At 45.7% G+C, this 25197-nt stretch overlaps 1 protein-coding gene across 2 annotated transcripts in view; it reads left to right on the plus strand.

The window, feature by feature from the left end:
- The window catches only part of LOC124615460 (potassium/sodium hyperpolarization-activated cyclic nucleotide-gated channel 2-like), a 287867-nt gene that overhangs the window by 87268 nt on the left and 175402 nt on the right, over nucleotides 1-25197 (plus strand). For both annotated transcript variants that reach the window (XM_047143365.1, XM_047143366.1), the window contains exon 3: nucleotides 22250-22387. In XM_047143365.1, coding sequence (XP_046999321.1) covers nucleotides 22250-22387 — 138 coding nt within the window. The remainder of the gene's footprint in view (nucleotides 1-22249; nucleotides 22388-25197) is intronic.

Below are 25197 nucleotides of genomic sequence, written 5' to 3' on the forward strand. Positions count from 1 at the left end.
TGACATGGGAGATGCTACGCGACTGTGGCTCAAATCTGTAACTCCAGTGAAAGTGGCATTGGTGGGCGTCTCAGACGGAATCGAATACTCTGGCACTTCCACACTTTAGACTAGTAAAGAAGTGAACGAATTCCGCTTTTCACATTGCTGACTCTGTTTACGCAGTCGTCGTTGTGAGGAACTACTAGCATCATTTCAATAAAATTCTTATGAGTGTGTGACCGCATCACACACCGTTTGATCGAAACAATCCGGCCACCTATTACACTACTGCCCATTAAAATTGCTACACCAAGAAGAAATGCAGATGATAAACGGGTATTCATTGGACAAATATATTATACTAGAACTGACATGTGATTACATTTTCACGCATTTTGGGTGCATCCTGAGAAATCAGTACCCAGAACAACCACCTCTGGCCGTAACAACGGCCTTGATACGCTTGGGCATTGAGTGAAACAGAGCTTGGATGGCGTGTACAGGTACAGCTGCCCATGCAGCTTCAACACGATACCACAGTTCATCAAGAGTAGTGACTGGCGTATTGTGACGAGCTAGTTGCTCGGCCACCATTGACCAGACGTTTTCAATTGGTGAGAGATCTGGAGAATGTGCTGGCCAGGGCAGCAGTCGAACATTTTCTGTATCCAGAAAGGCCCGTACAGGACCTGCAACATGCGGTCATGTATTATCCTGCTGAAATGTAGGGTTTCGCAGGGATCGAATGAAGGGTAGAGCCACGGGTCGTAACACATCTGAAATGTAACGTCCACTGTTCAAAGTGGCGTCAATGCGGACAAGAGGTGACCGAGACGTGTAACCAATGGCACCCCATACCATCACGCCGGGTGATACGCCAGTATGGCGGTGACGAATACACGCTTCCAATGTGCGTTCACCGCGATGTCATCGCCAAACACGGATGCGACCATCATGATGCTGTAAACAGAACCTCGATACATCCGAAAAAAATAGCGTTTTGCCATTCGTATACCCAGGTTCGTCGTTGAGTACACCATCGCAGGCGCTCCTGTCTGTGATGCAGCGTCAAGGGTAACCGCAGCCATGGTCTCCGAGCTGATAGCCCATGCTGCTGCAAACGTCGTCAAACTGTTCGTGCAGATGGTTGTTGTCTTGCAAACGTCCCCATCTGTTGACTCAGGGATCGAGACGCGGCTGCACGATCCGTTATAGCCATGCGGATAAGATACCTGACATCTCGACTGCTAATAATACGAGGCCGTTGGGGTCCAGCACGGCGTTCCATATTACCCTCCTGAACCCACCGATTCCATATTCTGCTAACAGTCATTGGATCTCGACCAACGCGAGCAGCATTGTCGCGATACGATAAACCGCAATCGCGATAGACCACAATTCGACCTTTATCAAAGTCGGAAACGTGGTGGTACGTATTTATCCTCATTACACGTGGCATCACAACAACGTTTCACCAGGCAGCGCCGGTCAATTGCTGTTTGTGTATGAGAAATCGCTTGGAAACTTTCCTCATGTCAGCACGTTGTAGGTGTCGCCACCGGCACCAACCTTGTGTGAATGCTCTGAAAAGCTAACCATTTGCATATCACAGCATCTTCTTCCTGTCAGTTAAATTTCGCGTCTGTAGCACGTCATCTCCGTGGTGTAGCAATTTTAATGGCCAGTAGTGTAGAAGACATTAATGTGGGATGTGTTTACCCTTCGCCTTTATGATGGCTTGAAATCGGTTGGCGGCGCTTTGAGTGACCTATCTGAAAATCTATGGAGGAATGACAGCCCATTCTTCCTCAGTAGCTGAAGCCAGAGAAGGTAATAATGTTGGACGCTGGGGTCTTGAGCGAAGTCGACAATCTAATTCATCTCAAAGGTGATCCGTTGGGTTCAGAGCAGGACGCTGGAGGAGCCAGTCCATTTCAGCAATGTTGTTGTCTACGGATCATTGCCTCAAAAAATGGTTCAAATGGCTCTGAGCCCTATGGGACTTAACTACTGTGGTCATCAGTCCCCTAGAACTTAGAACTACTTAAACCTAACTAACCTAAGGACACAACACACATCCATGCCCGAGGCAGGATTCGAACCTGCGACCGTAGCAGTCGCGCCATTGCCTCAAAGGTGCTGCATTATGACAGGGTGTTTTGTCGTACTGATACAGTCTTGTTCCTCTGAAGTACGCAAAGCACAGTGCTGTTGAATGTCTATATATCCTTCCACACTTTAAGTTTTTTAAGCGCATTATCGGTAGCACACCCTAACCATGCAAAACGCCCCACTACACTTCACTACTGGTACTATACGGCGAGTAACGTTCTCCAGCCATTCGGCAAACTCTCCCACACTTCGAATCACCCGATTTAAGTCATACACTGACCAGTAGTATTGCTCTTTACACTAACCCAAGCGTCTCTTAGCGCTGACTGCAGAAATGTGTGGCTTACGAGAAACTGCTCGATTATTGTACTCCATTCGTAACTCCCTACGCACAGTCATTGAAATGAAATGTTGAGTGGCTAGGGCCTCCCGTCGGGTAGACCGGTCGCCTGGTTCAAAATGGTTCTGAGCACTATGGGACTTAACATCTGAGGTCATCAGTCCCCTAGAACTTAGAACTACTTAAACCTAACTAACCTAAGGACATCACACAACACCCAGTCACAAAAATTTGTGCTGGATCGGATTTCCCGCTTATCGCGAGTCGTCCTCTTACCATTTTTTTTTTTCCTGATCTCACTTTGATCGTTATTGTTCGTTGCCTTTGTTCGGAGCAGACGTCCCACGACACTTCTTCTACTTCATTGTTGATCCGTTCGCTCAGTTTTTTTTAAATATTATTATTATTATTATTATTATTATTACAGAGGGCGGCTAACCCTCTGGCCGAACACGCTGAGCTATCGTGCCGCCTATCTTTTGGCTATCCGTATACAACTCCCGCCCACAACCAAATTTCCTTATGTCGTCAACCAGTGACTACTCCACGTTCGAAGTCACTGAGCTCTCTTGACTCATCTATTCTGCTGTTGTTAGTGCTTGTCTTCTGACAACACATTACTCGCCGCCTACTTTTATGCTGGTGTGTTCGCCTCTGGTGACATCTAGTGGTCAGTTCTGAACTCCACAGGGGTATCTGGATATTTCTGATCATATAGTGTATGTTACACAATAACCAACGTTTCGGCTTACGTCGTAGGCCTGATGAAGGCTGCCTGCAACAGTGTCGCTAATTTTATCACATATGACGCAGTCACACACCCACAAGAATTTTACTGAAATGGACTCCCGCCCGCGAAAACCTACGCCGTTGTAAACCGACAACTTATTTTCTGCTTAGTTCAGTCGAAACGCGAACCTCTACTGTTCATGAACTGCGACTTTAGCAATGCGACTACTTGTCTGAAAAACAAGGTCTGTGGTACAAAACGGTAAGGGCGACATTAGATGTGTTGTTTCATGCTACTCTGCAGCAACGGCGCGTTACAGCATAAGTCTTTCTCCTCGTTACTCGATTCATATGTGAAACAGAACCCTAGGCACAAATCGGTCATTGCCCGTTCAGTGACCTGAACTTGACACTTATGACGTCGTAGAAAGCCCTTTAGGTGGTACTAGTCTCGGTATAACAGCTTCGCACTGGCCATACAAGAACAGTCCTCGCAGGAGAATTTGCTTTAGAGTGCGCTGTAAACCAGCCTGACGCCGGAGCCGAGTCCGCGGTAAACATAACCCTAACGCAGCCTTTACTGCCGTCTGGATCGTTCCGCTGCTCTGTAGTGTCTCCATATTGCCAAGTACTCGATTTTCGGCGTAGAAAAAGAATAGAGAAGGGAAGACATTAACAGACACCCCAATAAATGCAAGCTAAGAGACGCACGCGTATTACCACCGCAAAGCGTCATGTAATTAACAAGTATCCTACGAGAAAAACAAGATCGTGCCATTCGTGTGAATGTACCTGAAATCAAAAGTGTGTCTGCAGCAATAGCAGACAAGATGAAAACAGCGATCCACCTATAAATATTTTTTTTATTATGTTGGAAGTATATAACAGCCACTTTCCAACTGAGAGCGTAGTTTTAAAATATTAAATCATAAAATACTAATATTTTTTTGGTTCGTAAAGTGACGGCTGTAAATTGAAGATTTCTTAAACTGTCTATCGTCTTTTAAAAATACAAATATTGATGGCAATTAAAAAAAAACGAAGACTTCAGTTCACCTGCACTGCATTAAGTTGCAGGACCTGCATTGGGAATCAGTGAGTTGGTTGTAGGAAGGTTGAGAGATGGGAGAATAGATGACAGCTGGCGTCAATTTACAGTAGGGCTGACGAGGATGGAGAACAGGCCTTGGCTGTGGGGGAGAAAAAATTGGATTACGAGGATGATAAGTATTAAGCAAAGCGGAGTGCTTGACGGAAAAGGCTTTGAAGGGACTGATAGAAATTAGATGGAGCGGATATGTAGGCGACATTGCAATAGGACACTATGGGTTAAATCAACGGTTTGTAGTTATGGAGAATAGTGGAGGAACTCAGTCCTCACATTCGGCCTATTAGTAGCTTTAGTCTGTTGTGGCTTTGCTGTGGGATGCCTTGCAGTTAATATCCCCATTTTACAGTTGAGTGTTAGCCTAAGGTATTTTAGTATGTTAGATCATTGTGTGAGACGGGCGTAAATGGTGAGATAGTAATCATGGGGGAGGAATTGCGTGTTCTTCATCCCATAATCATTACCTGGGCTACGGAAAGGTTTATTTAAAAGAGCCATTGGTGAAGATGGAGGTGGAGGGATCGTTGAGACTTCTGGAGTGTAGCATGGAAGATCACAAAGGTGGTGAAACTCCCACACCGTATGATGGAAGGTGAACAGAAGAAGACAGTTGCAGGCATATCGTCGGTGTAAGGGATATACAAGAGAGGAGAGAGAGCAGAGTCCTGGGGTGTTATTTCTTAGAAAATACGACAGTTGCCATTGTTCAAATGGCTCTGAGTACTATGGTACTTAACATCTGAGGTCATCCGACCCATCGGCTTAGAAGTACTTAAACCTAACTAACCTAAGGACATCACACATCCATCCATGCCCGAGGCAGGATTCGAACCTGCGACCGTAGCAGCTGCGCAGTTCCGGACTGAAGCGCCTAGAACCACTCGACCACAGCGGCCGACGCCATTGTTAATAGTGACAAATAATGGTCAGTGCCGTCGATATTAACTGTTATAACTGACCTATTTGTACAATTCGCTGAAAATGGAATGGTGAATCTACACTCCTGGAAATTGAAATAAGAACACCGTGAATTCATTGTCCCAGGAAGGGAAACTTTATTGACACATTCCTGGGGTCAGATACATCACATGATCACACTGACAGAACCACAGGCACATAGACACAGGCAACAGAGCATGCACAATGTCGGCACTAGTACAGTGTATATCCACCTTTCGCAGCAATGCAGGCTGCCGGGTGTTGGCCCTGTGTGCCTCGGTCGTATGCAGTCCTGATTGTGGCGCTCACCTGCACGGCGCCAAACACGCATACGACCATCATTGGCACCAAGGCAGAAGCGACTCTCATCGCTGAAGACGACACGTCTCCATTCGTCCCTCCATTCACGCCTGTCGCGACACCACTGGAGGCGGGCTGCACGATGTTGGGGCGTGAGCGGAAGACGGCCTAACGGTGTGCGGGACCGTAGCCCAGCTTCATGGAGACGGTTGCGAATGGTCCTCGCCGATACCCCAGGAGCAACAGTGTCCCTAATTTGCTGGGAAGTGGCGGTGCGGTCCCCTACGGCACTGCGTAGGATCCTACGGTCTTGGCGTGCATCCGTGCGTCGCTGCGGTCCGGTCCCAGGTCGACGGGCACGTGCACCTTCCGCCGACCACTGGCGACAACATCGATGTACTGTGGAGACCTCACGCCCCACGTGTTGAGCAATTCGGCGGTACGTCCACCCGGCCTCCCGCATGCCCACTATACGCCCTCGCTCAAAGTCCGTCAACTGCACATACGGTTCACGTCCACGCTGTCGCGGCATGCTACCAGTGTTAAAGACTGCGATGGAGCTCCGTATGCCACGGCAAACTGGCTGACACTGACGGCGGCGGTGCACAAATGCTGCGCAGCTAGCGCCATTCGACGGCCAACACCGCGGTTCCTGGTGTGTCCGCTGTGCCGGGCGTGTGATCATTGCTTGTACAGCCCTCTCGCAGTGTCCGGAGCAAGTATGGTGGGTCTGACACACCGGTGTCAATGTGTTCTTTTTTCCATTTCCAGGAGTGTATATCCGGATCAAACTTCTGCGCCAGGTTAAAACTGTTGATAAGGTGCACCGGCCAATCCAGATGTTAATTTTAAGCATGTTCCTACAACTGATTAGAAAAAGCGCATACTGATTTCCCGTCTCCGCCTAAGTAAGGCACGTGCACTGAGTCAATACGAAACTCATAAAATAGACCTGACTCGATCTGCAGACGGAAGGCTTACAGTAAATTCATCCCTTAAGGGAAAGGTCCTCGTCGTCAGTGGGACGTTAAATCATAGCCTTCCCTTTTTCCCTCTGCATAAAGTGACGCCGTACACCCGGCTGCAGCAATACTGACAGCTGTCAGATTCACTGCGACCAAAGACTCGTCATGAGCAGAACGTACTGTGGAAGTATGATGGATATGGAAAAGAAAAATATAAAGCTTTCGGACCTCTCCTCGTGCCATCACATAACAGCCAATACCGTATCACGTCAAAAACTGTAATCTTGTTGCCTGGGTGAAGTTGGTCTATTACACATTCATTGAAACCTTATTTTGAGTATAATACATATAATAACAAGAAACAGATATGTGACAAACGTTGGTGTTTCTAAGACTTGTTTTGTAGAGCAGGAATGTGCTTTCGGAGGAAGCTCTTGATGTAACGTTCATTCATTATAGTGTACAGCTCCACAGAGCATCATCATAAATATTAGAATTACATGTAACATGTCTGGAGTGGGATATCGAAAGCCACTGCATCTTGAAAAACTGTGCGTACTTTCAGTATCAGATTTCTCGTGTATATGTTAGAGATACTACATTATCACACCCCTGTCTGACCAGATCAGTTAGAGGCTCGCATCAAACTTAGGATGCTTAGGCTAAAATTTCCAACTTAGGTTTCTGTATTTGAGGATATAAGGATGAGTTACAATGAGTGACCACAACATTGACCATTTCCTATGCGTAGGTTTTGGTGCCTCATTAACCGTGGGTTGTTCAAGCTATGGCCCACACCCCCTCCCCTCCTGCCACCAAAAGAATCCGGCAACTTCGACAGATATCACACAGTAGGAAAACACGATGACGACAAGCGGCCAGATGTTATCAACAGCCAAGCTTGGTGGTCATACAGCATCCCTTATTTTGTTCTCTCAAACTTTACAGTGTATTTTGAATTCAGTACTCGCTACATACTCTCGTATGCGTAACTTTCTAACTTTCCATTTGTTGAAGTAGAACAAATGCGCCCTCTAAGAAAAAAATGTGGTGGAATTTTTAATTTTACTTTTACTCTTACATTTTCTTACATACGTGGTATTACACCTAAGAAAAAATATGTATGGAGCCCTTTTGTTACTGTTGCGAGGAATTAAGTAGTGTTTGATTACATGCAACACCATACTGATTAGTATATGTGACTCTACCAAGAAACTATGATCACCAAATTATAAAACGCGTTAGTGAAGAGATCTGTCTGGAGTGTAGCCTGCACGGAAGTGAATCGTGGATGGTAAACAACCTGCCTCGCCATGAGAACGGTGTTAAAAATGTGAAGTAGCTAAAACTGAAAACTATGGAGACCGAAGCAGAAGGAAGATTACCATTCCTGGACGTCATGGTCAAGAGAAGAGCTGATGGTACCCTGAGCCACGGTGTGTACAGGAAGAAAACGCACACTGACCTGTACCTGCATGCAGACAGCTGCCACCACCCTTCTCAGAGGAATGGAGCACTAAAAACACTAGTACACAGGGCGCGCAGCATCTCAGACGCAGAGTATCTGCCCCAGGAACTGGAACACCTGAAAACCGTGTTCCGAAAAAACGGGTACTCGGAATGGCGGATTAGACGCGCTCTCCGTCCCACTACCGCAGCACAACCTGTGGAAACGGATGAAGTCACGGAAAAAGAGTAGCCACTGCCTTTATTCCGTACAATGGCGCACTATCGGGGAAAATCGGCCGTGTATTAAAGAAACACCGAGTTAAAACCGTCTTTTGCCCGCCCAATAAAACACGGGCATTACTAGGAAGTGTGAAAGATGACCTCGGTTTGAGGAAGGCCGGCATATACCAAATTCCCCGTGAGTGTGGGAAGACTTATATCGGACAGACAGTACGCACCATCGAAGATCGTTGCCGAGAACATCAAAGGCACACTCGACTTAAATATCCAAGTAAGTAGGCGGTAGCAGAGCACTGTTTGTCCGAGAAACACGAGATGGATTGAGAGCGGACCAAGATCCTGGCTCAGACCTCTAAATATTGGGACAGCATTATAAGGGAGGCTATCGAAATTCGCACCAGGGAAGATCTTATCAACCGAGATTGCGGCTACAGTATCAGCAAGGCTTGGGACCCGGCACTGAATGTAATTAACAAGACTCTCAGCAAGAAGTACGAACTGGCGGCCAGGGCAGACGTAGCAAGCACATCGACGCTACGACAGATTCCGACGGCCACGTCTTCGTGTTCACCGGCGCGCGGGCGCGGACGGCGAAGAGAGCGGCCCGCGGGGGGAGGGGATTTAAATCGGCCGCCCGTCCTCAGGAGCTCAGTTCGTCAGCGCACCTGACGATGGCCACATGTCTGATCGCCGAAATATTGTGCCCGTTGGACGCTATGAACCGGCAGTATACCCGTGGACTGTTCTTGCAACAAATACGCCGGGAGAAACTGAAGAATCAGATGTTTATATCGATCTCAATTCCAATTTTCTGTACAGGCTCCGGAACTCTGGGAACCGAGGTGATGCAAAACTTTTTTTTATGTGTGTATATGCACCCGTTTTCAAAATATACTTTGTAATTTTGAATTATTCACTGTCGTAATTAGTGAACTGATCATTCAATAATTACCGTTCACAATAACAATTATAGTATTCAATTATACAGTGGAATACAATGAACCAACGTGATATTTTTATAGTAACGCGTAACGGGTGGAATGATTGAACATTTACGAATGTGTACGTGAGGTTTCGATTGAGGAAAAGGCCGGCCGCGGTGATCTCGCAGTTCTAGGCGCTCAGTCCGGAGCCGCGCGACTGCTACGGTCGCAGGTTCGAATCCTGCCTCGGGCATGGATGTGTGTGATGTCCTTAGGTTAGTTAGGTTTAAGTAGTTCTAAGTGCTAGGGGACTGATGACCACAGATGTTAAGTCCCATAGTGCTCAGAGCCATTTGATTGAGGAAAATTATTTCTGTTGCAGCTAATACACAGCAAACGTTAATGTAAACAACTGTAGCTAGAGGGTCAGAAAGGGTTAAAAACAAGCTGCATCGACTGAACCAGATTTATACATACTTAGTAAAATGTGTGATACTGAAATGTGTGTACTCATATAAATAAACAGTACTGAACACCGATCAATAGTTCGACTTATGCGTACAATGTTCTCACGATTAGTGCTGTCTTTTACAAAAGAGCATCCACAGAGCAGACCTCATGCGATTAGTGTATATTCTGACATGACAAGCGTTAAAGTGTTCCACAACAGTGTTCCGATGAGTAGGCAACCTTAACGGACGTGCAGTTGATGCGGTTGCCTAATGTTAGGCGTCCTGTCTCCACTTTGAAATGCTTGAGCCCGGAATTTTGTCGACGAAAATTTCTGCTATTACCAGTATTCGAAATGGGTTCTTACATCTCTACGTCATTGTGATTTCGCGACCTCTACTGCTGATGGTATTATGTACGAAGAGTAAGAACGGAGAATGAAACTTTCGAAAACTTATCTACAACTGAATTTTATCCATAGTGGAATCTACAACGTCCGTCAGAGATGGGCCTTAAAGCATCTTCAACGATTATTAAGGAAGTGTCTGAACCTTTTCTACTGATTCTGTGTACGTTTTATAGCAACAGATCATATTTTATTTGTTTTGCTTCTTATGGTCGTGACACACTTTCTACTAAAGTTCTCTAAAGAATAGTCTTGCAATAACCTCAAATCTCTTTAGGGGAAGCTAGAATTTTTTTACACAGACAGTTGCAATTTTCCAGAACGAATTTTCACTCAGCAGCGGACTGTGCGCTGCTTTGAAACTTCCTGGCACTTAAACCCGATAGGCAAAGGTCCTAAGTGGAAGTCCCAGGTAGGCACATAGTTTTAACCCGCTAGGAAATTTCATTTGCAGTTTTGTTTTGATTTTCATTTATTTCAGATTTGTTGCGGTCGTATGACCGTGACATACTACTTCATGGCCAGCATAACTCTTCAATCTGCTTACATTTTTAAGGATGGTGTCCTCGTTTATCTCAGCTAGGTTTTTCGAGTTCTCTATGATTTCCCTTTCAGCAAGAGACACACAGCTTTTTGAATCAGTCAATGGCAGGTTTGTTCCCAAAGTATGACTTTTTCATTACATATGGAACAGGCTTCATTTGCTTCTAATTTCGTTCTTGAGTCTCCCGCAGTCACAATTAATGGATTATATGTAGGGCACTCTATGTCCGATTCTTCACAGCAGCGATTTTATTTCGATAATTCAAAAATCTCAGGTCGTATAGAGTACTCTGTGAATATCATTTCCTTAGCTACACATAGTGTATTATCCAAAACTGTCGCCATCCATTCTCTTTAAAAAATATAAATTCAAAAATGTCTTTGCTACTGTTTCATGAACAGTTACCAAGATTTGGAAGGAGACAGTCGTAGAGATCGACTGTACGGCTATCTCACTCCCCACTCTTGGGAACTGTTCAAGAAAGAGAATGAACCACGACAGTTTCGCATAATACACTAAATGTAGCTAAACTGATATTTCAGGTCAGTTACACGAGACAGAAAAGAACTTTGATCCCCACTAAAATGAATAGGATTACAGAACTGTGCATAAACTCTCCAAGGTTTAGTATACTGTGCAGCCTTCGTGCGCTTCAATCAGAGCTTCTAAACGCAATGGTTTGGAATCAAAAAATCTGGATACGTATAAAATATTCCCGGTCTTCTTACCACGTCAGATTAGAGTAAAAACAACTGGATATGTTCCTGAGAAGACTACTTTCCAGAAGAAGGCGAGCACATCACTCGCGTCAGTTAGCTGGACTCTGTCACACTAAAACATGGAATGTGGAGACCCCGGAATGAAGGACAAATGTGTTGTTGTTGTGGTCTTCCGTACAGGGATTGGTTTGATGCAGCTCTCCATACTACTCCATATTGTGCAAGTCTCTTCATCTCCGAATAACTACTGCAACCTACATCGTTCTTAATCTGCTTACTGTATTCATCTCTTGGTCTCCCTCTACGATTTTTACATTCCATTCTTCACTCCAGTACTAAATTAGTGATCCCTTGATGACTCAGAACATGTCCTACCAGCCAATACCTTCTTCTAGTCAAGTTGTGCCATAAATTTCTCTTCTCTCCAATTCTATTCAATAACTCCTCATTAGTTATGTGATCTACCCATCTTATCTTCAGCATTCTTATGTAGCACCACATTTAGAAAACTTCTATTCTCTTCTTGTCTAAACTGTTTATTGTCCATGTTTCACTTCCATACATGGCTACACTTCATACAGATACTTTCAGAAAAGACTTCCTGACACAGGAATCTATACTCGATGTTAGCAAATTTCTCTTCCTCGGAAACGCTTTCATTGCGGTAGCCAGTCTACATTTTATATCCTCTCCATTTATATCATCATCCGTTATTTTACTCCCCAAATAGCAAAACTCCTTTACTACTTTACGTGCCTCATTTCCTAATCTAATACCCTTTACATCACCTGATTTAATTCGACTACATTTCAATATCCTCGTTTTGCTTTTGTTGATGTTCATCTTATATCCTCCTTTCGAGACACTGTCCATTCCGTTCAACTGCTCTTCCAGGTCTTTTGCTGTCTCTGACAGAATTATAGCGTTGCCGGCAAACCTCAAAGTTTTTATTTCTTCTCCACGGATTTCAATTCCTACTCCAAATTTTTCTTTTGTTTCCTTTACTGCTTGCTCAATACACAGATTGAATAACATCGGGGATAGGCACAGCCCTGTCTCACTCCCTTCTCAACCACTGCTCCCCTTTCATGCCCCTCTACTCTTATAACTGCCATCTGTTTTCTGTACAAATTGTAAATAGCCTATCGATCCCTGTGTTTTACGCCTCCCATCTCAGAATTTGAAAGAGCGTTTTCTAGTCAACATTGTCAAAAGCTTTCTCTACGTCTACAAATGCTAGAAACTTAGATTTGCCAGTCCTTAATCTTTCTTCTAAGATAAGTCGTAGGGTCAGTATTGCCTCGCGTGTTCCAACATTTCTAGGGAATCCAAACTGATCTTCCCAAGGGACAAGAGTATCGGCCGCTAAAACCACCCTGAGGTAGCAGGCACATTGCTCCGAGTACTTGAAAGTCGGAATCACATTCTGCGCTTTCACTCTATGCTGTCCTACATCGCAGACTGGTAGTGTGCGGTCAGGATGGCAATATATAAGTTCGGCATAGACAGCTTGGAACGGAACTGGCCCGAAAATGTTATGTGACACCACTCGGCAAGCCACGTATGGCGCACGGATGCCCGTTGCAGACAGATGCCGTGGTGAGTTCCAGAGGATGGAAGCCGACGCAGTGCATCCGTGCCAGCCCACCGCAAAGAGCGTCGGACAGAAACAGTTGCACATCCCTGGTAGTGCTCCGTGTCGAGCTAGCATTGTGGAAGAAGTTGCCCTGTCCGTTAAGACTAAGTTGTCATCCTGTACCGTGTTTGGGTCAAGAGGGATCTTTGATACTAGGTGTAGACTGCAACCAGTGATATAATGTTAATAACTGCTGTGACGCCACTTACCGATTCGTACTTTGAATTCTATTTCTCTAAAGCAATGTTTTATGTTTTCTCTAGTTTCGAAACAAGTAATTTCCTAATCTCTGCTGTGTATCATAAAAATGCTACATCTTCTGCTTAGCGGTAATTCTAAGATTTCGTCCAGATGTCAGTCTTTATTTTATTGCGAAATATAAAAGCGGTCGCAGGTCCAAGCTCTGCGCCTGATCGTGCTGGAACTTTTGAAGTTATCTGGAGGGTTAATCGTGTGATTTCAGGAGTGCGCTTCAGTGTTTTGTAAATGATTGAGTCAGTTACAAGCCTGATGACTTAGCTTACCGAAACACTATGTCTTAATAACTGGAATAAGCTGTAAAAAATAATCGTTTCACTTTCTGCCAACGGTTAAAAATATGGCACTGCAAGCATTCAGAAGGTGAAATGTTGCCTGTTGTGACGCCAGTATGCTGTTTGTCCCTTAGCGACGCAGGTCGATTTCTTTTGTGAAACCGGCCGGAGTGGCCGTGCGGTTCTAGGCGCTACGGTATGGAGCCGAGCGACAGCTCCGGTCGCAGGTTCGAATCCTGCCTCGGGCATGGATGTGTGTGATGTCCTTAGGTTAGTTAGGTTTAACTAGTTCTAAGTTCTAGGCGACTGATGACCTCAGTAGTTAAGTCGCATAGTGCTCAGAGCCATTTGAACCATTTCTTTTGTGAAGTGACTGTTGCTGCAAAGGGTTAAGAAGGTTGAAGTTTTCCATATGAAACGTAATGGCTACAGCGGAGAAAGACCGTGCACTGCTGGTAAAGTTGCTTTATCAGAATGGCAGCAATAGCAGCGCTGTATTGTGAGAATATCGCCGACAGGAACAGTTACCAAGGGGCCATGTGTCAATAAATGGACTGAAGAATATGATCAAGACATTTTTAAGACACAGATGAGTTACATTAAAAATGAAGAAATTCCTCCAGCTGTATTTAAGGTGTCGATTTTATTTTGGCAACTAGTTTCAGCGTTGTAACAACGTCATCTTCAGGCCCATACACTTGTTGACGTCAACTCCGTGCGGCTGATACTAGAAGTCATTGGTGAGATATGGACTTGCTCCGTGTGGAAGGTGGTTAGTAACTGAACTCAGCGGAGCACGTCCGTATCTCACTACTGACTTCTAGTATCAGCCGCACGCAGTTGACGTCAACAAGTGTATGGGCCTGAAGATGACGTTGTTACAACGTTGAAACTAGTTGTCAAAAAAAATCGACACCTTAAATGCAGCTGGAGGAATTTATTATTTTTAATATGAATTTATACCAGCTGACGTCCCACTGTCCATTTCAACTATGGGTGTATGAAGACAAATGAGTTAGGTGGTGCAGCAGGGAGAAGGAGGCGGCCCACTCCCATGGCAGTTGTTGATGAAGTTTCTGTCGTTATATCCGACCATGTAGCACATGCCTCAAATCCTGCATGCAGCAAGTGCTCGAGCTGTGTCACGGGAATTGTTTCTTCTCTGGTAAGTAGTTCAAATGATTTTTCTACACATTTTACATTGGCATTCCAACAAGATTCAAAATATGCAAGAGACGAAGTCCCAAGATAAGGCTACAACGCCAAGACTTTGCCCTTTATATTTTGGCACGGGTGGAAATGGATGACATGTGGCCGGAGAATATTCTTTGCGCAGACGAAGCACATTTTACTCTGCACGGTGACGTGAACGCACAGAGCTGTCCGCCATATGTTGTACAGGAACGTCAACTGCATAGGCTTATGTGACTGTGTGATGTGGTTGCGTAAGTTCCTTCATTGTCGTCATCCACTTTCCTTTTAGGAGATTACACTTCTCAGGTCAGTTACGTGTACAGTGACATCTGCATGTTGTAAGGACCTCCCTGTGCAACATGTGATTCCAGCTTCGTAAGAACGCAGTTGTGTCGACACCACAATTTTCATGCAAGATGGGCTGTCACCATAGGTTGCTTGCCAGGTGAAAGTTTTGCTTCGAGAACCTTCGGTAACGACTGTATCACCTCTAGGCACTTTCAAGATCTGTGGCCTTCCAGATCCCCCGACCTAAATCCATGTGGCTTCTGGTTGTGGGGACATCTGACAGATTGTGTCTATCAGGTTTGCGTCCAGAGTCTTTCTGATCCCAATGATAGCATACGACGACGTACGACTCTGATCACACCGAATATGCCGCGAGCAACTGCCGCCCATGTCATATTACGGATGCAGCATGTTGCTGAGTCGGAAGACCATGTAGAACACACGTTGTAACTTGAGGCCATACCCTAATAAACGAACCGGAACCTCCGTTATCATGTATTTGATCGTTTCTCTCCTTTCCTGCACCCACACCACATTCTGGCTGCTTACAGCGCCATATTTTCGCCTGGTGGCACAAAGTGGAACTTTTTTTAACATAGTCTGCGAGTACACCAGCGATGTCTCAGCGTCCTGCTATGGATACAGCCCGCACTGCAGCACTCAAAAAACCATATCTTTAATTATAAACATATAAGGAAATGTATTCGCAGTTGCGCATATGAACCATCATTGGCTGTATATTTGGAATGACGATCATTAAAGTTTGTGCCAGACCGGGATCCGAACCCACAGTCTGCACTCGTACATTACGTAATTCCCGTCCAGGAAGGACTTATTTATTGAGTGTCGATGGGCTGGTACTGGCGAATAAATACGAAATTGCAGTGCCTTTGTTATTAAGAAGTACGATGCAATATTCCTTCGCACATGCAAGAATGCATGTCCGAAAGAACATTCCGTCGTGAACCTAATAACACGGCACTGCTGTTTCGTAATTATAACCACTCTGTATTTAGACTTATACCCATAACACCACATAGAGAGAGTTCAAAAATTCCAATTACAAACGTCTAGGGCTTGTAGAGAGGAGTGAGCAGATAATATTTTGAACTGGAACCCATGTCCGGAAAGGTACAGTTTCCGTGCTACAACCATTTGAAAACATGTTGGTAACGCGACCATTTTTTCAAGTAATTGCTTGGGTGTGACCCAATACACCACTTGTTTACCGTTCCACTCACTAATATCCAAAGAAATATCCCGTGTACTCGTTCAAGTAAGAACATAATTTTGTCCACTGTTGACAGTGTTGTCGTCATTATCATACATCTTAAGTAAAAAATTTTCCAATAACAATATAAGTTAATATATGGGGTGTTCAAAAAGTCTCTCCGCAGTGCCGTATAATTCTTAGCCGCGCGTGCCGTATGGTTGTTCGCCTGCCTGGGTCGACGTATCGCTGCACGTCTTCAAATAGCTACGACACTTCAGGAGGTCTGACAGGCACTGGTGCAAGAATGGGAGGCTATACCCCAGCAGCTGCTCGACCACCTGATCCACAGTATGCCAACCCGTTGTGCGGCCTGTGTACGTGTGATCATATCCCATATTGATGTTGGGGTACATGCGCAGTGTCGTTTTGCAGCAGATGTTTTTCGAGACCGTTTTCGAAACTTATCATCAATACATCTACTACATCTATACTCCGCGAGCCACCTTACGGTGTGTGGCGGAGGGTACTTATTGTACCACTATCTGATCCCCCCTTCCCTGTTCCATTCACGAATTGTGCGTGGGAAGAACGACTGCTTGTAAGTCTCCGTATTTGCTCTAATTTCTCGGATCTTTTCGTTGTGATCATTACGCGAGATATATGTGGGCGGTAGTAATATGTTGCCCGTCTCTTCCCGGAATGTGCTCTCTCGTAATTTCGATAATAAACCTCTCCGTATTGCGTAACGCCTTTCTTGAAGTGTCCGCCACTGGAGCTTGTTCAGCATCTCCGTAACGCTCTCGCGCTGACTAAATGTCCCCATGACGAATCGCGCTGCTTTTCGCTGGATCATGTCTATCTCTTCTATTAATCCAACCTGGTAAGGGTCCCATACTGATGAGCAATACTCAAGAATCGGACGAACAAGCGTTTTGTAAGCTACTTCTTTCGTCGATGAGTCACATTTTCTTAGAATTCTTCCTATGAATCTCAACCTGGCGCCTGCTTTTCCCACTATTTGTTTTATGTGATCATTCCACTTCAGATCGCTCCGGATAGTAACTCCTAAGTATTTTACGGTCGTTACCGCTTCCAATGATTTACCACCTATGGCATAGTCGTACTGGAATGGATTTCTGCCCCTATGTATGCGCATTATATTACATTTATCTACGTTTAGGGAAAGCTGCCAGCTGTCGCACCATGCATTAATCCTCTGCAGGTCCTCCTGGAGTACGTACGAGTCTTCTGATGTTGCTACTTTCTTGTAGACAACCGTGTCATCTGCAAATAGCCTCACGGAGCTACCGATGTTGTCAACTAAGTCATTTATGTATATTGTAAACAATAAAGGTCCTATCACGCTTCCCTGCGGTACTCCCGAAATTACCTCTACATCTGCAGATTTTGAACCGTTAAGAATGACATGTTGTGTTCTTTCTTCTAGGAAATCCTGAATCCAATCACAAACCTGGTCCGATATTCCGTAAGCTCGTATTTTTTTCACTAAACGTAAGTGCGGAACCGTATCAAATGCCTTCCTGAAGTCCAGGAATACGGCATCAATCTGCTCGCCAGTGTCTACGGCACTGTGAATTTCTTGGGCAAATAGGGCGAGCTGAGTTTCACATGATCTCTGTTTGCGGAATCCATGTTGGTTATGATGAAGGAGATTTGTATTATCTAAGAACGTCATAATACGAGAACACCGTGGACTTACAGATCTGTGTCGTGTCTGTTCCCAATGTGCCTATGCTATTAGCGCCAGTTTTGTGTAGTGCCTCGTTGCGTGGCACCACGTTCTGCAATTATCCTTAATTTATGAGTATGAGTGTAGTTAAGGAGTCGACTATATTCAAGGTCCAGTCAGATTAGTGCGACCACTTGTCAAAAGCTTGAATAATAACGTTTTGCACCGCGGACTGCTGCGAGACATACAGGAAGAGCGTCAGTGAGTTTCTGTACGGTACCGACAGGGAAGTGAAGCCACGCCGACTCGAATGCCGTGGCCAGCTGCGTTAGGTGTCTCTGCTGATGCTCCATGCTACAAACAGCCCGATCGAGGTGGTCCAACAGATTCTCAGTTGGGTTTAAATCCTGGATGTTTGATAGCCACGGCACTACAGTAAACTCATTCTGGTGCTCTTCAAACCACGCACGTACACTGCGAGCTGTGTGACACTTTGCATTGTCCTGCTGGTAGATGCCATTGTGCCGAGAAAGAAACCAACTGCCTGTAGAGGATTGGGGGGGGGGGGGGGGGGCATGGTCTCCTAGGAAGGATGTATACGCGCGTAGATCCACTGTGCCTTCCAGAATGAGGAGATCACCCAGGAGATGCTGCGAAAATATTCCACCGAGAGCAACGCTCTCTCCTCCGGCCTGAGCCTGTTCAACGATTGTTGCAAGGTGTTTTCTTTCAGATGTTTTACGCTGCACACGCCAATGGCCAACTGCCCTATGGAACATTAAGCGTGATTCATCTGAAAAGTCGACATGTCGCCACTCAGTGAGCGTCTCGTTGCAGTAGTGGCAAGCAAAATCCAATCTTCGTCGCCGATGCACAACGGTCAGCGTGGGTGCACGAACAAGGCACCTGCTGTAGAGGCCCATACGCGGCAACGTTCGCTGAACTGTCGTTTGGGAGGCCCTGTTGGTAGCCTGTTGGTTTATCTGGGTGGTCAGTTGCTCAACAGTTGCACGCCTATTCTTCCGTACACATGTCTATACCACTTGCCGACCCTTGTCATCTGTGGCCTATGGTGCACCACAGCTACCTCGGTGCTGGTTTTGGAGAGCGCAATTTTGCCATGCATTGACTGTTTTTTTATGAAATAGAGACTGGGGAAAGAAAGGGAAGGGATGGGTGGGAATTCGTGACTTCCACGAAATCTGAAAATTTGTGCTGGACCAAAACTCGAACCCGGATTTAATGATTCTCGCAAGCGGTTGCCTAAACCGCTTCAGCCATCCGACACAGTCCCTGACGACAAAATTTCTACCTTATCACAAGCTGCAATGCAGCATCCCTCTTCCACTTACCACTACACGAAAATTATTGATTCTCCAGGAGTTCGGGGGGGTATTAGTGCATCTGAACTGAAACAAACAGCAAGGAGCTGTCGCGCTGTTACAGAAAAGTGTACATTTGTGTTTTGTCTGTCTTGTCGGACGTTCCCGACGTAACAGGCACCACCCAAATACATACATTACTGTATACTTTAACCATGGCAGCACCCGACCAGTTCTAAACTTAGCTGTTTCGAAAATGCTTCCACCCTCGCCCCGAAAGCCATCAGATACACTCTCAGATAAAAAACGCACCACGGAGAAATTTTCCGAATGGGATGGAAATCAACAGCTATGATGTACACGTACAGACAAACATAATTACAGTATCAGAAAAATTGAACGTGTTATTCAAGAGAAATAGCGTCACTAATTGAGCAAATCAATAACGTTGGTCCATCTCCGATCCTCATGAAAACAGTTATTCGGCTTGGCATTGCTTAAAAACAAAATGGTTCCAAGCACTATGGGACTTAACATCAGAGGTCATCAGTCCCCTAGAACTTAAAACTACTTAAACCTAACTAACCTAAGGACATCACACACACATCCATGCCCGAGGCAGGATTCGAACCTGCGAGCGTAGCGGTCGCGCAGTTCCAGACTGTAGTGCCTAGAACCGCTCGGCCACTCCGGCCGGCCGGCATTGGTTCAAAGAGTTGGATGTTCTCCTGTCATGAGGGATGGATATCTTCCCAAATTCTGTCCAACTGATGCATTAGATCGTCAAAATCCCGAGCTGGTTGGAGGATCCTGCCCATAGTGATCAGGTGACCTTGCTGGCAAAGGCAGAGTTGCGTAAGCAAGAAGACAAGCAGTAGAAGCTCCCGCTGTGTGCTGGCGGACAATATCTTGCCCAAATGTAAGCCCAGGTTGACTTGCCTCGAAGGGCGACAAAACGGAGCATAGAATACCGTCGACGTACCACTCTGATGTATGGGTGCTGTGGATGACAACCAGACCATCACTCCTGATTGTCTCGCCGTATGGCGGCGACACTCAGGTTGGTATCCCACGGCTGTCCAGAATGTGTGCAGACACATTTTCGCTTGTCATCGGGCCTCAGTTCGAAGAAGGACTCATCACTGAATTAAACTCTTCCGCAATGAATGAGATCCCTGGCCGAATGTGCCCAACAGCACTGCAAACGGCCATATTGGTGTACAGAGGTCTATGGTAGTCGGAACAATGGGCGCTGTGATCTCGTCCTCCTTTGTGTGAGGCGCCTATTAACTGACCTGGCCGGCCACTGTGGCCGAGCGGTTTTAGGCGCTTCAGTTTGGAACCGCGCGAATCTACGGTCGCAGGTTCGAATCCTGCCTCGGTCGTGGATGTGTTGCGTGGGGGCTTAATTATTCTTTTAATGCAAATATTTTTTAATTTTAGTCGCTGTATGTTCGATTACGCTGTGTCTCGTAAACAGTTGGCCCTGACTAGTATTTGTACCCAATCTGACTGCACAGAACAACAACAAAGAATGAAATGAAATTTCCGTTAACACAATTAATTAATTAAGTCCCCAGCAACTATGAAACCTACGAAACCAAAGCACAAGTATACCTGTTCTGTGTGTGGAAGTATGACTCAACGTACACATCTGGCACGGTTCTTCTTCAATAAGACAAGAAATTTCAAATACCATTTATACTGAAGTGATAAAAAAATTAGAAATACTATAATTGCGCAAGAAAACCAGAATTACACTCTAATACAAGAACACAAGCCAGATGCTTTGTTGACTGAACCTGTAATGACGCGTTATTCAGGACATTGAAATAATGAGAAAAAAAAGAAAAGTAGTTTGTTACCTTAATTTATATTGATGAAAAGCACTTTAATCATTACAATCTCTCCACACCGACTCGCTACTGCCACATCTCAACCAGAACTCTCCAATATCACATCTCAGCAAGCACTTTTCACTAGCACATCTCAACAAGCACTCTCTGCTACGAGTTCTTAACAAGCACTGACTACTACGAGTTCTGCCCACGCACTGACTACTACGAGCTCTCCCCAAGCACTCCGTGGAGGCGGCTGAATAATACTCTTTGGCGCAATCTCTGGCGCAGTGGCGCAGTGTAGCCACCTTTCAGTATATAATGTCCTTAGGTTGGGTAGGTTTAAGTAGTTCTAAGTTCTAGGGGACTGATGACCTCAGATGTTAAGTCCCATAGTGCTCAAAGCCATTTGAACCATTTTGAACTTACCAGTGACTGAAGGACCAGTTGCACGTCAGATCGGTGATAATGGAGGATTCGGGGCTATGAGTACCTCTCTGATGACTGCTCGGTTCTCTCTTTCTGTCTAGGTCGACCTCTTCCTTGTTGTCACCGTGTCCGGCCATGGTTCATCCATTCCTGCCAACGTCGTCGAATAGTGACATCGTTCTTACTCAGACGTCTAGCGGTTCGCCGATTACTCCAACCGGCTTCTTTGAGCGCAACTACACATCCTCTCTCAAATGCTGACATCTGCGTATATTGTTCGTTCACCTGTCTGTGAAGTACAGTTAATGTCCAACTTAGCACCGGATGAAACTCGCAAAGACTTTAAGCCCTGGTATCGACATATCTTCTGTTAACTATCGTTGTCAGCTGTATGGTGAAATTGCGCTACAAGGTCAACATTCATCATCAGCCGCCAAAGTGAAGTCGACACTTGCGTGAGTATCAGTTCGTGACCAACTCCTTCGTGGTCCTTTTTTTAGTGTCGATCGCTCCATTTCCACTTTACGGCAATGATTGTATTGTTTTGCTGTACTGCCCCAACACGCTTTATATACCCTCCACTGGTGCTGCTGCCACCTGTGAGTGGTGTGGTTACTGCAAGTTGACATCGAACACAGCCGGTGGTCACATTAATGAGACCGGACAGGCTTTTGAGCTACGGTTGGGTTTTCAGATTTGAGCCACGTCGCATAACGCTTTCCCAAATCCACGAAGATTACCGTGCTGTGCCTCCCTCTGGTAGCGGCCGCTTCGAGGTCTGTCGAGCCCCCACGGGAGAAACGGCCACGGAGAGTGAGAGGCGGGAGCGGGAGTGGAGGACAGGGTGCTCGCAGTCGCAGCTCTGGTAGACCAGTGGGCGGATGCCACCACTTGTTGCAGGATTTCAGCGAGAGCTTCCAGATCCTGCACGCCGGCCGGGCGCTGCGCATCCTGCGGCTGGCCAAGCTGCTCAGCCTGGTGCGGTTGCTGCGGCTGTCGCGCCTCGTCCGCTACGTCAGCCAGTGGGAGGAGGTCTATGTAAGTACCGCGCCGCCACGCCGCCGACAGAGCCTGCACGCCGGCACGCTACGCCACCAGCTCACAACTCGTCCCGCTGGGCAACGGGGCTAGAACTGAGTTCGCAATTTCTTACTGCGCCTCCCCTTCGCTGTCCCTCAAATATAGTTTGCTGCCACGCCCCCTTTTAATGTGCCACAGATTCCTAGGATCTGAATAACAACGACAATGAAATATACAAAGTATTATACGAGGGCTATCCACAAAGTACATTACGTTTTGGAATTAAAAATAAATAAAGTATTGGAAATTTTTTTATTATATACAGATGAAAGCCAAATGTAAATACTACTTTTCTACATAGTTGCCGTTTAAATTAAGGCACTTATCGTAGCGATGGACGAGCTTGGAAATTCCTTCGTCGTAAAATTCGGCCGCCTGCGCCTTCAACCACGTGGTTACCTCTTCTTGAAGCTGTGCGTCGTCATCAAAACGCTGCATAGCCAACCACTTCTTCATTGCTGGGAATAAGTGGAAGTCGCTCGGTGCCAGGTCGGGACTGTACGGCGGATGAGTAAACAACTCCCACTTAAAAGATTCGAGAACTTCACGAGTGGCATTGCCGTGAGGGCCCGGGCGTTGTCGCTTACGAGAAAGATGGCGACTCATTACTCGATCGCATCGTTACTGGTCACGAAACATGGGTTAAGCATGTGAACTGCGAGACAAAATTGCAGTCAATGCACTGGGGGCACACAAATTCCCCCCAAAAACCCAAGAAATGCATGCAGACAATGTCGGCAAGGAAGGTGATGGCGACTGTCTTTTGGGACAGAAAAGGTGTGATTTTTGTGGATTTCCTGGAAAGAGGCACTACAATAAACTCTGAAAGGTATTGCCAAACTCTGCACAACCTCATAAGAGCAATACAAAACAAGCGCAGGGGAAAGTTGGGGTCAAAGATCTTGCTGATTCACGACAACGCCCGGGCCCACACGGCAAATGCCACTCGTGAAGTTCTCGAATCTCGTAAGTGAGAGTTGTTTCCTCATCCGCCGTACAGTCCCGACCTGGCACCGAGCGACTTCCACTTATTCCCAGCAATGAAGAAGTGGTTGGCTATGCAGCGTTTTGATGACGACACACAGCTTCAAGAAGAGGTAACCACGTGGTTGAAGGCGCAGGCGGCCGAATTTTACGACGAAGGAATTTCCAAGCTCGTCCATCGCTGCGATAAGTGCCTTAATTTAAATGGAAACTATGTAGAAAAGTAGTATTTAAGTGTGGCTTTCATCTGCATATAATAACAAAAATTTCCTATACTTTATTTATTTTTAATTCCAAAACGTAATGTACTTTGTGGATAGCCCTCGTAATACTGGGTGATCAAAAAGTCAGTATAAATTTGAAAACTTAATAAACCACGGAATAATGTAGATAGAGAGGTAAAAATTGACACATATTCTCGGAATGACATGGGGTTTTATTAGAACAAAAAAATCCCATATTACTAGACGCGTGAAAGATCTCTTGTGCGCGTCGTTTGGTGATGAACGTGTGCTCAGCCGTCACTTTCGTCATGCTTGGCCTCCCAGGTCCTCCCAGTCCGTGCGATTATTGGCTTTGGGGCTACCTGAAGTCGCAAGTGTATCGTGATCGACCGACATCTCTAGGGATTCTGAAAGACAACATCCGACGCCAATGCCTCACCATAACTCCGGACATGCTTAATCACAATGTTCACAACATTATTCCTCGACTACAGCTATTGTTGAGGAATGATGGTGGACATATTGAGCATTTCCTGTAAAGAACATCGTCTTTGCTTTGTCTTACTTTGTTATGCTAATTATTGCTATTCTGATCAGATGAAGCGCCATCTGTCGGACATTTTTTGAACGTTTGTATATTTTTGGTTCTAATAAAACCCCATGTCATTCCAAGAATGTGTGTCAATTTGCACCTCTCTATCTACATTATTCCGTGATTTATTCAGTTTTCAAATTTATACTGACTTTTTGGTCACCCGGTATAATAATTACTATACTGTGTTTAGTTACGCAACGCAATAGAATTAAAGCATCATTTTTTCTAAATAACGTAACGGCCTCCCATTGTCACATGTAAGTTTGCAATTTCGCTCAAAGGTGCGTACAACCAGCCTCTGTAAAGGTGCAAAAGCATGGCACCCTGCGATGTCACCCGCGGCCTCTATGACGCTTCAAACGGCAAGGTGTCGACACACGCGAAAAAAAGGTCACAGCTCACAAGTTCGTGTGACGTGTAAAGTGGGTTAATGTTGAAACATTGGCGAGAAATTTCACCACAGTTCTGTCCAACGGCACCGTGGAAGCTCGTCACGGCCCCTCTTACCCACATTTCACCCCTTCTCTTGACGCCACTGCAATAGAACTCAGTACGGCGATGCCCAGCGATGCACTAACGCAGTTTCTTATGAGTGGTCGAGGGAAACATTTCAGACACATCGTCTCTCAGACTCAGTAAGTGGCATGAAGGGCGTCAGCGAAACCACTCCTATCCTCGGGACGTTCATTCCCACACATTTCGCGATCGAAAACGACAGTTTGCAGTGCGATGAGCAAAACGACGATGTTTTTGACAACCTTTCGCAATTTTGACACCTCCTGAGCGATTCAACCCTTCTCTATGGACATCACAGGGCTGCAACCCCATTGAATAAGATCTTATCTCTTTTGTGTGCTAAGTATCCACAATTTTGCTCTGATGTACAGAATAGAACCAATAGGGACCACACAAAACTATTCGACGAAATTTGAACGTGATCCAAAGTAGCGAAGGGTTCTTATGCG

The sequence above is a fragment of the Schistocerca americana genome, chromosome 5 (assembly GCF_021461395.2).
Source record: "Schistocerca americana isolate TAMUIC-IGC-003095 chromosome 5, iqSchAmer2.1, whole genome shotgun sequence".
NCBI classification, from domain to species: domain Eukaryota; kingdom Metazoa; phylum Arthropoda; class Insecta; order Orthoptera; family Acrididae; genus Schistocerca; species Schistocerca americana.